The following is a 12,398-nucleotide window of genomic DNA, read 5'->3' as shown; positions in this document are numbered from 1 at the left end:
CAGCCTCCCCATGGGTCCCTTAGCATCTGCTCTGCCCCGAAGCAGGGAGTGCGAGCTTCATAAACCGCAGTTCCGGTTTCCCACTTTCTAACCCTCTGCGCCTCCCGGCCAGCCCTCACTTGTGGGGTCCCTGTCTCTCGGGACCTCCTCCAACCCCTTCCACATTTGTCCCTTGCACGGTCCCATTTGCCACACTGCCTGGTCTGCCTCCCACACCGCGGTGACCGCAAGCTTTCGAGAAATAAACCACTTCCTCTGCCCGGGGATTGGGTGGAGGCTACTTGAAGACTGTGGGAAAGCGCGTCTCCACCTTGCATTCCAGGCCACTGACTGGCCCATTTGTGACACAACCCTGCTCCTTACCAGCACTCACAACTTCTCTGAAGAAGCCCTGAGTCTTGGGGCCCTGCCTTTGGCAGGATCCACAGGGATTTATTCAGATTTCAATTTCCCCAAGCTCCTTATGCTGGCCTCTGAGTCTCCTGTGACCTTCTACGGCAGCAAGGCACTAAGGATCTGCAGTAGAAGCTCTGGGGTCCCACCTGGTCCCCTTTCCTGGACCAGTGCTCCCATCCCCCAGCTGTGGTTAGTGTAGTCTCAACTTTCTCTTGAGAGTTGCCCTCAGCACATAGGAGCTGCCTAGCCTGGAAATGTCTCAAAAGTTACACTCTCCCCTTGGGAGTGGTCCGCAGCCAACGACTGACTGATACAGGGTACAGAATCCTGGCCTCCTTGCCTCAAGGGGGCGCAACTCGGGTGCCATTCCATCTCTAGAGCTCCCTGCGGATCGGGCTGAGGCTAGACTCCAGCTGGGACCACGTCCTTGCTGAGCCCCGCTCAGCCTTCTCTGTCCTGCTTCCTTCTCTCCCCTTCTCCTGAGTGCTTCTCCACTGCTCCCCAATAAAGCCCATGCACCTGAATGCCCCTCTAGGCTGGGCTTCTAGGGGAGGCAACCTAAGAGCCTTTGTACAAATATTACCTTCTTCCAGATTGCAGGGCAAGGCCATGCACACCCTCCAGCCGTGTGGGGGCTGGACCAGTGGGGAAGAGCAGCATGGGGGAGGCGGGGGGCAGGGATGAGGATTCACACTCAAATGGGGTCCGAGAGGAGGGCGGGATGGGCCTGAGCATCCCCTGGGCTGGCTCACCTGCTTGGACATGGAGTCAATGAGGCGCACATAGAGGTCCTGCTCCGTCCGAAGTCCTAAGGGTGGGGAGGTGGAGAGGGCTTGCTGGGGCCTCGGATGACGCCACACCCTCCCCACCTGGAGCCAGGCCCTCCTCCGCCGGAGGAATGGGGCCTTCTAGTCACACAAGGTTCGGGGATCCTAGACCTCCTCTGGGCGTCACTCACCATTGTTATACACCAATCGGAGGCGGTAATGGATCCCGTTGTTTGTCTTTTCAGCCCCAGGTTCCTGCAGGGACAAGATGGGGAGGATGCTTAGTGTTCACGTGGATCCTCCAGCCTCCCCTCAACCCCCCCACCCCCACCTCATCCCACGCCCTCTCCCTCCCTTCCATCCATTCCACCCCCTTCTCTGCCCGCCCCTTCACGGGCTATCCATTCAACTGCCCAGTGGGAGGGGGGTCCGGGAAGCCCTCCCTCCCCACCCCATGCTCTGGCCCACGAGCCTCTCACACGGTCCTTTTCCACGAAATCGATGAAGGCTGTGCGCTCCACCTCCACGGGCTGCCCCTGCCGGTCATACATGGCCAGCACGAAGTGGAAGAAGTTGGATTTCCTGAGGTTGGAGGGGGGCTGCTTCTCAAAATGTGCGCGTGCCAGGCCCACGCCACTGCGAGGAGGAAAGGAGCTGGAAAACCACCGGAAGTGCCCTCCGGAGGGAAAGACCCCATCGCCTCCGACCAGGAAGGTGAGCTGGTCAGGACATGGGTCTGACATGGCAAGAGTCTAGGCAAGAAATTAGATTGGATGGGCCCATTCCATCCTTGCCTTTGCCAGAGATCTCAGTTCTAGACAGGGCTCCCCAGACGGCGGTCACCCTAGCCTGCTCTGCTGGCGACAAGTGTCACAGCAGGCAGCAGTGGAGGCAGGTTTTCCCCTGGGCCCCACATTTTGAAAGGCTGATCTCTAAAACCACATATATGAGCGGCCAATCTAACTGACCAGAGGCACCTGTGACTGCCCTTTAGAGCATCAGGGGGCAGCTAGGAGGTTCTGGAACAAACAACCCACTGTACCCCAGCCCGTGACATTAAACTGGTGCAGGACCACTAGTCTGCCCAGCCCACAACCTGGGCTATGTCTGAAGGCAGGGGGTGTCCTCCGTAGGTATATGGGGACCTGCCTTCACACTTTGGGAAAGATACATGCTGGTTCCCTTGGGCAGAAGGACCTTCTGGTCTAGCCTTGCCCAGGCTTTCTCCTGGCTCATCCGAAACGATTCCTAGAAGCAAGGCCTGGGTGAGAGCAGAGGGAAAACAAAGGCCCTATTCATCAAGTATTTCCTCAGCCTCAACGACGTACCAAGCACTGGACGCATGGCACTGAGTGGGGCCAGAATTAAATGCCTGGAAGGGAGGGAAGACAGATACAGAGAGCTATAGCACAAGGCACAGTGGTGGGTACTCCCCCAAAGATGTTATTATGCAAAAAATCTATAGAGGCAAATCACTTCTGTCTGTGAGAGGTGAGGGAAAGCCTTCACGGAGACGGTGGCTGTTCCCCTGGTTCTTGAGGAGTGACTAGGAGCTCGAGAGTTGCAACAGGCCAAGGGGCAGAACAAACAGCATGAGAAATGGTTGTAGGTGTGAGGGTTGGTGTCACTGGACCAGATTTTAGATTTTAGATTTCTAGATTTTTTTTTTTTAACGTTTATTTATTTTTGAGACAGAGCATGAACGGGGGAGGGGCAGAGAGAGAGAGGGAGACACAGAATCTGAAACAGGCTCCAGGCTCTGAGCTGTCAGCACAGGGCCCGACGCGGGGCTCGAACTCACGGACCGCGAGATCGTGACCTGAGCCGAAGTTGGATGCTTAACCGACCGAGCCACCCAGGCGCCCCTAGATTTCTAGATTTTAGAAAGCGAAGTGAAGAGAAGAAAAGTTGCATTGGTAGTGCCAGACTGCGGAGACACAAAAACCAGGCCATGGAGTTTAGACTTTCTCCTCCGGGCCACTCTTAAAAAGAGTGTTCCTTGGGTCTCTCGTAGCTTCAGATCCTCCTTCCAGAAAAGGTGGCTGTGGCCACAGTCACCGGGAAGTGAGGCTTCGTGGCGTGCGCAAGTGTATGTGGGGGGCCCTGGGACACCCTCCGGGAATGGACCTTACTTGACTTGGCTCAGGCTGGCGTTCCCGCGTGTGGTAGCCAAGATGGTGCCCCATGATCCCCTCCTCCTGGCATTCGCGCCCTTGTGTAGTCCCCTCCCAGACTGTATCGGGGTTGGTCTGTGTGGCCAATAGCATGCAGCACAAATGAGAGCATATGATTTCCAAGGTTAGGTCATAAAAGACACGGTGGCTTCTGCCTTGTTCTGTTGGATCAGCCACCCAGGGCAAAGCTGGCTGCCATCTTGTGAGGACACTCAAGCAGCCATGTGGAAGGTCTACATGGAGAAGACCCAAGGTCTTCTCCCAGCCCTCAGCTTGCCAGCAGCGTGAATGAGCCACATTGGAAGAAGATCTACGAGCCCCAGCAAAGCCTTCCAATGACTGCAGCCTCATAAGAAGCCCTGAGCTGCTCCCTGATTTCTGACTCTGAGAAACTGTGTGAGATAATGGATGTTGAGGGATGTAGTTTGATAAATACAAGGAAAGGCCACCAGAAGGTTCTGAAGCCAGGCAGGGCTTAGAAGATGATGCCTGTGGGGAGGGTGCAGTGGGGTGGGAAAGAGAAGCTGCCCCAGGGATGCGGATAGGATGAGGGTGATGGTGCTGGGATATTCATGCAAAACCATAATATCTGGGATATCCTGGCTTGAGAGCCTCGTTATGTTTTTACTCATATATATTCAGGATTTTTTTTAATGTTTATTTATTTTGAGAGAGAGCGAGGGCACTGTGCACACAAGCACACAGAAGGTGGGGAGGGGTGGGGCAGAGACGGAGGGAGAGAAAGAATCCCAAGCAGAATCTGTGCTGTCAGTGCAAAGCCCTATGTGGGGCTCGAGCCCAGATCCCACGAACCATGAGATCATGACCTGAACCGAAATCAAGAGTCGGACGCTTAACCCACTGAGGCACCAAGGCGCCCTTCCTTCTACATATTATAGTAAATACAATGAAAGGACCAGTGTTCTACCTCCTCAAGCCTACTTGAGAGCTTCACCGTTCCATGTGAAATGCTGATTTCAGAGGCAGAAATGATGGTCTTCTTTCTCTCTGATCAAGGAGTTGGAGGAGGGCCACCCACACCTTCTCTTCCTCACCAACCACTTGTCCCTTTCTGCAGGGATGTTCCCCCTCCAGCTTCCCATTTCCTCAGCCTTCTCCTCCCCTCCCTTTCAGGCTGCCGGTCCTTTCAAGTCCTGGCCTTGACCCTCCTGCTTCCCATTTGCCAGAAGCAGGGATGCCCGAAGAGCTTTGATCACAGCAGGTCCTTGATTACTGTTGATGCATATGCTAATGAGGCAGCAACCCTGACCCCAGGACCAGTTTAGGGGTGGTGGGAGGAGGTGCTCCCAGGGTCAGGTTCCAGGACCACCTGAGGGGAGAAAAGGCAGAAGGGTGGGCTTGCGGAGCCCTCCCCCATCACTGTGCCCTTTATTCCGTCAGCTAGCCTAGGGAAGGTGTCTAGAAGGCTCTCAGGCAATCCCTCTCATCCTCAGGGATGGAAGGTCCAAGGAGAGGGGCCTTAACAGACAAGGGGTGGATGCCGAGCAACAACGCAATCCCCTAGACCACTCAGTGTACCCTTTCTTCACAGACACCCCTGCACTTCCAGGCCAAGAGTAAATCAATGATGTTGGCATGCGTCTCTCTCATCCATCCCTCTTGGCAAATGTCAGTCAGTCCCGGGTCCTGGCTGCCTGCCAGCTCCTGCCAGGCTTCTAAGGACCAGACCTAGGAAGTCTGGCCCAAGTCCCAAGCCAAACTCCCTTCACGGGGCTGCCCTCCATCCAAGAGGGGATTCCTGGGGAGAGAGGTCAGGAAACCCAGGGAGAGAGAAGAGACCAGGTCCTTCTGCCCCCTGCCTGGGGCCTGCGTACCAGCACCCAGTGCTGCCAGCTGGGGGACACGGAGCAGCTGCACTGCCTCACGCACCTGTGCCCTACCCCAAAGTGGGGTCAGGCTCGGTTCCGTTCCTGGGGCGGCCCAGCACCATCGTCCCTTCCCCACCTTGCTTAGCGGGTCTGAGGCACCCGCCTCTTCCCTGGCTCACGGACATCCCGGCAAAACAGTGGGACAGGTGGCTAGTTTACAGCTCCCGACAGGATTACTATCAGGTGAACAAGGACAGAACAATATGAGGAACAGCTCCAGCCCCCTGCAGACCCGGTGAGGACCGCAGAGTGGGCGAGACCCCTGCTGGGCACACCCAGGGCTCGCTCCTGGTCTGTGAGTGTCTGCAGTTCACCCTGCTCATACTCTGGCTGGACATGTGAGAGGGTCAAGGTGAAATGGGATACGTTTTACTTTAAAGGCATTCCGGTATTTCCTATGAGCAAGAGACAGAGAATGACATAAGGGTCAGCACATCAGCAAGAACGTGAGGTAGGTCTGGACTATCCTTCCTTCTTCTCCTTCCTGGCCCTCCCCCTGCACCCTGCACCCCCAACATGCAGGAGGTGACCAATCAACATCCCGAAGTGGGAGTGCAAGCCCCAAAGGGAGAGGGGTGGGAGGGGTAAGGAGAGACTTTTGCTCTTGTAATGAGGAAACAAACCAAGATGAAAGAACACAAAGGAAGAAAAGAGAGATTGGCTCAAACTCAGACAACAGACATGGGGGGGCAGGGGTGCAGAGAGGTCTGAGAGCCCCTGCTGGGTGCAGGTGGGCTACCGGTGGGAGGTGGGGCCACTGTCCGCTCTCTTACTGGCTTAGAGACAGACGGATGTGGATGAAGGCCAATGTCTCTGATTCTGTGGTCTCCAAGATGGGGTTGCCCAAGACCGCCACCGGGATGCGGGGAGAAACTACAGGCATGTCTCTGGCTATGAATCCTTTATCTACAAGAAAGAAAGGCAGCAGGAGTAGAGTCCCTGAAGTCTGGAGAGGCAAGGCTTCAAAGGCAAACAGTGATTCCAGGAAACACTTGGCCAGGCTGGGGAATGAGACAGGGAAAGGCACTCCCTAAAGGGTGCCTTATCAACAAGTTACTGCCCTGGGCAACTGCAGCTCAGGCGGCTGGGAGCTCTGGAAACAGTCTAGAACAGGTGCTGCAGAGTTATCTGCCGGAGGGCTGGAGGAAGGAGCTGGGGTAGTCATCCACCAACTTCAGCCATTGGCTGAGGGCTCCCGGGGCAGCGTTTCTAAGGTACTTTGCGGCCTGGCGCGCAAGCGGGCAGAGCGGGCCCTGGCAGCCTGCGGAGGTTCCGGGAGGCCGATGCCGGCAGGGGAAGCAGACCCTTTACTAACGGTCCGGGGGGGGGGGGGGGGGGGGGGGCCCCGCGGGGGGGGGTACCAACTACCAGCCATCGGGAGGCCCGCGGTGTGTGGGAAGCCAGTAAAATTGCAGCCCAAGGGACTGAGTGCAACTTGGCGGATAGGCCTAAAACCTGGCTCACCTGGTGCATGTGTTGCCGGAGCCTATAATTCAGAGACATTTCGTTCACTTAGCATCGTTAGTGCACAGAGCATGCCGCATGGGCGCCTTTTTCAGATAAACGCAGCTGAGTGACGAAAACAGCCACGTCGATCACTTTTGTGAGGCTCCAGAAAGAATTACCCATCTCCTGGCTTTCTTCAAAAGACTGTTCTCGACAAAATGTTCAGAACAGTTTCCTGTCGACTCTGGAGTGGGCTGAGGTGGCGGGACATTTGCTCTTGTACTCAAGACCCCGGATGTGGGGGGACAAAGGGCCCGTTTTCATATTTCTGCCAGGGCCCACTTTGCCCCCTTGCCAGCTTCTGTTCTGGAAACAGCCCAGAAGTTAAAAGGCGGCTGGGACAGAAGAGCTCTGGTTGGTGCGGCTCCGTTAGGGTCTGAGGACACCGGCTTTGTAGCAGGCAGGGATGCACGTGGGCTTCCTGAGCAATGTGCAGGAAATCCAGGTTCAAGCTGACCCCAAGGACAACCTGACCCTCACAGCCGGGGCCATTCAGGTGGCCTGTGCTTTAAAGCACGTGGGGGATGCGTGCGGGGACACGCTGGGGGCTGCAGAGTTGTCTGGCTGCTGTTGCTGGGGCCACAGCGGCCCCCTGGAGATGCTCCTTGGCCAGGCTGAGCGGGGTGCACCCTTCTCCAGGCAGCTGCCGGACCCCGCGACAGCTTTCCAGGGCAGAGAGCATCTCACAGTCTCAGCTGTCTCCTCGGGAGGTCACCTGGGGCTCCTTACGTCCTTGACTACACGCTTATAATAAACACGAGCAATCTAAAACAAGCCTCCCAAACCCTCAGAGGACGAGGGGCCGAGGCTGGAGTTTGGCGTCCCCCCAGAGACACCTCCTCCCGCCTCCCCCCCCACTTGTGCCCGCCTGGACAGGCCGAAGTTCTGAGCAATGTCTTGGCTTGGGCCTGATCCACCTTGGAATCTGGGGAGCTGGGGAAATGGCAACAAGCCCCGAAGGCATCTGTAATGGCGGGGGGGGGGGGTGCTGCCCTCCCCCAGGAGGTGTGGAACAAAAAGCATGTCTCCTGTATCTCACCCTTTCGCCCCCCCCTTTCCCTAAAGTCTCTGCTAATCGCAGTTCTTTTCCCCATCCTGGCACCACCGCATGGGTCTCTCCTCTCTCTGCGTCCTCTCTTCCTCCAAGTGTCCCGCTGGCCCTGCTCCCTGCAGGCCCCCACCTCCCCGGGGCCCCTTGGGACTGCTGATAACCATCACGCTGGGGCTGGCACAGGATCTGTTGGCTGCGCCCTGCCTGGCCCACCATGCCCAGAGCCCAGATGTGCCACCAAACAGGAAGATAAAAGCGGCAGCTCACGGGGGCGCACACACCTGGACGGTGTGGGCACCGGGAGGACCCCGAGGCTCTGAACCGTGTCCAGAGGGGTCTGCGGGAGCGGAGGCTTTGGGGCTGCTTCGTATCCCCTGCTCCCACTGCCCCATTCCACTGCTTCATATCCCCATTCCCGCTGCGGCATCGGCTGGGCTCACCTGCCACGGGAAGATGTCTCAACTACCGGGGGTCCCCCAGTGAGGGGGTGGGAGGGAAGGGGTCTCACTGGCCAGCTCTCCCACCCTTCCTCTTGCCCACCCTTCCAGCTGTAGGGCTGCCCACCCTGCTTCTCTCTGCCCACTCCCTCGCCACCCACCCACAGGCCTGCCTGCCAGGTCCCAGGCTGAGGAGCGGCTATTAATTATTAAAGCAAACAAAAGCATTTCCTAGCAGGGAGGCCAGCCTGCAGCTGCTTACAGGAAAGGCAGCCCCAGCTGGCTTCCCTCTCAGGGCCTGCCTGTGTGCTGGGACCAGCTCAAGGCGGAGGGCGGGTTTGGGTCTCGCAGGGGTCTCCCTGGGCTGCCGCCGGGGCCGCGCACCTCAGCAAGAGGACGTGGTCTGCAGGGTCATCCGGGGCACACGGGCTGGGGCTGGGACCTGCGGCTTGGAGATGAAGTCACAGCGCTGGCCAGGGATCTTTGCGCAGAGCTCCCCACTGAGAAGTTCCTGCCAGCCCTCTGCACCCGACTTCCCTTCCCTCCCCTGTTGCCTCTCCAGGGCAAGGGCACGGAGCCCCTCTTTTCTCCGTACCCCTCTTCTGCTCAGGACTTCCTTCCTCTTGGCAGAGAGCCTCCCTTACCCATCTGGGCAGGTCCTGGGCCTTCTCCACCCCTCCCTTCTGTACAGTTTGGCTGTCCCAGTACCCGGTTCCTGGAGTCAGGTGGATCTTGGAGTCCACCGACGTGGAGAGGGGAGCCCAGCAGAAAGGGATTTGGGAACTTTCTAACATCCACTCCTGTGTCCTTCAGCAGATCCTCGTTGGCCCCCCTGCTGACTGCTCTAGCCTGTCCTGGTGCTGAGGACACCAGGATGAACAAGCCACTATCCTGGCCCTAAAGGAAGGCACAGGCTGGAGGGGCACAGGCTGACTGATACTGCGGCCAGTATCCTTAGGCAGCACTAAGAACTGAGGTCTGGGTGGGAGGGCGCAAATGGAGGAGGTGCTGGGGTGAGGGGTGGTCCCCGAGACCATAAGACTTTATTTAGTGGGTTTTGTGCATGCTGGGGCCAGGGGAACTGTTTCAAGAGGCGTTGTTAGATGCCATGTATCAGGTCAAGGGCTCCAAGGGAGTTTGGGGCCAGAGGGAGATGAGCCTTGAGTGCTGAATACCTGGGAGGAAGTAGGGGTGGCTGAAGGTTTTAACTGGAGAGGAACAGAGTGGAGAAAAGTTCTTTGGAAATGTTGCTCTGGTCCCCCCAGGGCATGGTAGATGATTTGGGGGGGGGGGTGAGAGACTGGGGCTGGAGCAGTGGGCTAGGAGGCTGAGGTGGGGGGGGAGGGAGGTTAACCTTCAAACCTGGGAGGAAAGATGTGGAGGGCAAGGGAGTGCTACTGTTAAAAGTGGACCTCTGACAGTGAGGAAACGTCTGGAAGCCTTGACAATCAGGGGGCTGTGGGGCAAAGGCATCAAGGACACTGTCAGATCCCAAGCAGCCTTGGGGAAGAGTGCTCCTGGGCACGTTTCCCAGAGGTGCGACGGGGCGGAGCTGGGCAGAGGTTGAAGAGGCAGGGGCAGAGAAAGGAAGGTTGGTTGTTGCTGTTTCAGGAGGGAAAGACCAGAGCAGAGGACTGACTGGGGACCAAGACACAAACTGGAGAGACGACGGGCCGCTGTTAGAAGAATGAGGAGAAAGGTTCAGCGTGCTCCCCTGTGGAAGGAGGGGGCCCAGAGTCCCCCAAATGGGGGCAGGGCCTCCCAGTCTGTGCCCTGAGGCCCAGAAGTCTCTGGGCTTGCAGAGAAGGAGCCCAGGCCTGAAGAAATGCCCCCTCGCCAAACTGGGGAAGCCTACCGAGTCCCAGCAATGTGGCCCTGGGGACTCAGACTGGACACCTCAGTGCCACTCAAGAATGCCCGCGTGCAGATGACACCCCTGCTGGTCAGATCCCCTGGCAAAGGGCCTCATCCTTGCACTCCTGTAACTACACAGGCTACAAGTGCACTGCCTCCTTGTGCATCTGCTTCCCCCTCATCAAATCTGCTGGCTCGAGACAGATGCAGTGGGGCAGGTGGCAGAGAAATAAGGGACTTACACCCCCGAGGCCCCACTGGACCTCTTCACCCACTCTTACAAGGAGCTCTCTCACCACAGCCGATGGTGGAGAAAAAGAGGGAGCCCCCATTAAGAAACGGACCCCCTCAAATTAAATAAAAAACCAGAACCAACAGAAAAACAGGCAGGATACAGAATTGTATACACAGCCCGGGGGGGGGGGGGGGCCGGGGGAATGTGAATGGGAAAAAAGATGGGAAGGAAATACACTAAAACGTTAACGGTTGTTGTATTAGAAAAGGTGGGTTTTGGTTTGCTACTTACCCATTTTTCTGAAATATAGTTATATCATGAGGAAAGCTATGTAAATTAATTCATCGGCAAGACCCTCTCCTCTTGAAGAGATGAGTTCCAGAGAGAGCCGCCCCCCCCCCCCCCCACCCAGCACTCCCTCCGACAATCAGGAAAGGACAGGGGTGCAGAAACACAGGGTTCAGTTCACACATGAAACAAGGTGTGTGTCTGTAAGGGCTGAGGTTCGGGTTGGTGTCCCCTGAACAGGCTTGGGGATGTGAATGTTGGGGCAGGGTGCCAGACCTGCTCTGCCCTGGCACCCCCCCTCCCCCGCATCAGAATCCTCTCAGGCTGCTGGACAAGTAGCTGTTCAGACCCCTGGGAAGCCCAGCTCCCAAGTGCCCTGGAGGTGTGCAGAGGCAGCACCTCCCTAGTCCCAACCACTGAGAACTCCCGGCAGGAGAGCTAACATCCCCCTCCCAGCCCCAACACACACGCACCGCCCACAAGCAGGGGCACAACAAGTCCGCGGTCCAGGTGTTACGAGGAACAGGTCAATAAACCCTTTAAACTTCCTTCCCAAATCCAGGAGTCCATTCCCCACCCAGGCCCCCTGCCCATACTCTTGCAAAGGCGTCAGAGGAGATGGGCATGGGTGCTGGGTTCCCAGGGACCCTCTGCCTCCCCCAGGACCACCAGGAAACCACTTTGAGGAGAGGCGGGACCTGAGCGCCCTGCCCCAGCCCCAGCCCCAGCCCCAGCCCCAGCCCCAGCCCCAGCCCCAATCATTCAAGCCAAGTCGACTGCCCACCTCGCTTCTTCCCTACTCTTCAGCCCCCAGCCGCTTCTCTGGCTCTGGCACACCCCCTCCTTCAACTCTGAGGGGCGTGGGAAAGCAGAAAGGGGGCTGGGTTTTGTGCCTTTCCTGGCAGAGAGCCGCGGAATTGGACAAGGAGAGGCGGTGGGACTGCCCACGAAGGAGGGGTTGGCTGTTCCTTGACGGCCGGTGGCTGTGGGGCATGGCTCAGGGACAGCAGGCAGCGGGGATACCTTCTACTCTAGAACTGTGGACCGCCCGGCCCCGGAGCGACAGTCAGAAACCAGAAATCAGAGCCGGGACCGCGGCAGAGGTGGCAGAAGCCCCGCCCCGGCCCGCCCCACAGCCTCAGGAGGAAGCAGAGGCACGCGGGGCAGGGTGGGCAGGAGAGCTTGCCGGCACTGTCCAGAGTTGGGGGCTCCCCCCCCCACCCCACCCCTCGCCCCAGCAGCTCAGCAGGCTGAGCGAAGGCGGCGCGGAACACTCCAGCCCGAGCGCACTGGGTCGCGTCCGAGCGCTTACCTCTGCGCCGCGGTGCTGGCGTCCAGGATGCCCGCGCCCTGCATCCAGGAGCGCACCGAGCCCAGGCCGGCGGGCAGCAGCGGCTCCTCCTTCAGGTTCAGCCCGCCGCGGGGCAGAGTGTCCTGCGCGGGGAACATAAGGGCGCGCAGTCGGTGGGCGCCCCCGCCGCCGGGAATCGGTCCCGCCGCGGCTGCGGGCGTCTCGGCTCGGCCCGACCCGACGGCACCGGGCGCCTCCGGGAGCTCAGCGCAGCGCCCAGTCCCCGCGTCTCAGTGCGCGCTCGCCTCTCGGGCGCTCCCTCGGAGAAAGCGGGTCCGCGAGCGCCGGCGCTGTCCCCTCCCCTCCCGGGGCGCGGGGCGGGGAGATGGAGGGATTCCCCCGCGGCCTGAGCGCCGGCGGGCGGACTGCGAGCGAGGCGGGGAGGGCGGGAGCGGAGCCGGCACCCGGTCCGCGCGGAGGCGCCCCAGAGGCGCGCTCTGGCGGCTGCCC

At 58.8% G+C, this 12,398-nt stretch overlaps 1 protein-coding gene across 2 annotated transcripts in view; it reads right to left on the bottom strand.

Annotated features, from left to right (window-relative positions):
• EBF4 (EBF family member 4) overlaps nucleotides 1–12,069 on the bottom strand; it is a 58,612-nt gene extending 46,543 nt beyond the window's left edge. The window contains exons 1-4 of one of the 2 annotated variants that reach the window (XR_005782096.1): nucleotides 11,910–12,069; nucleotides 1,643–1,799; nucleotides 1,355–1,418; nucleotides 1,149–1,204 (exon numbers count right to left, since the gene is read on the bottom strand). Coding sequence is in view for 1 of the 2 variants with exons in the window: in XM_040447501.1 (XP_040303435.1) it covers nucleotides 1,149–1,204; nucleotides 1,355–1,418; nucleotides 1,643–1,799; nucleotides 11,910–12,046 (414 nt within the window). In the remaining variant the exon portion in view is untranslated. The remainder of the gene's footprint in view (nucleotides 1–1,148; nucleotides 1,205–1,354; nucleotides 1,419–1,642; nucleotides 1,800–11,909) is intronic. The other variant, XM_040447501.1, reaches the window with a different exon arrangement.
• Nucleotides 12,070–12,398: the final 329 nt, after the last annotated feature.

The sequence above is a fragment of the Herpailurus yagouaroundi genome, unplaced genomic scaffold, assembly GCF_014898765.1.
Source record: "Herpailurus yagouaroundi ecotype Mexico unplaced genomic scaffold, PumYag 196, whole genome shotgun sequence".
NCBI lineage: Eukaryota > Metazoa > Chordata > Mammalia > Carnivora > Felidae > Herpailurus > Herpailurus yagouaroundi.
The sequence above is the reverse complement of the archived record's forward strand: the minus strand, read 5'-3'. Positions and strand labels throughout refer to the sequence as shown.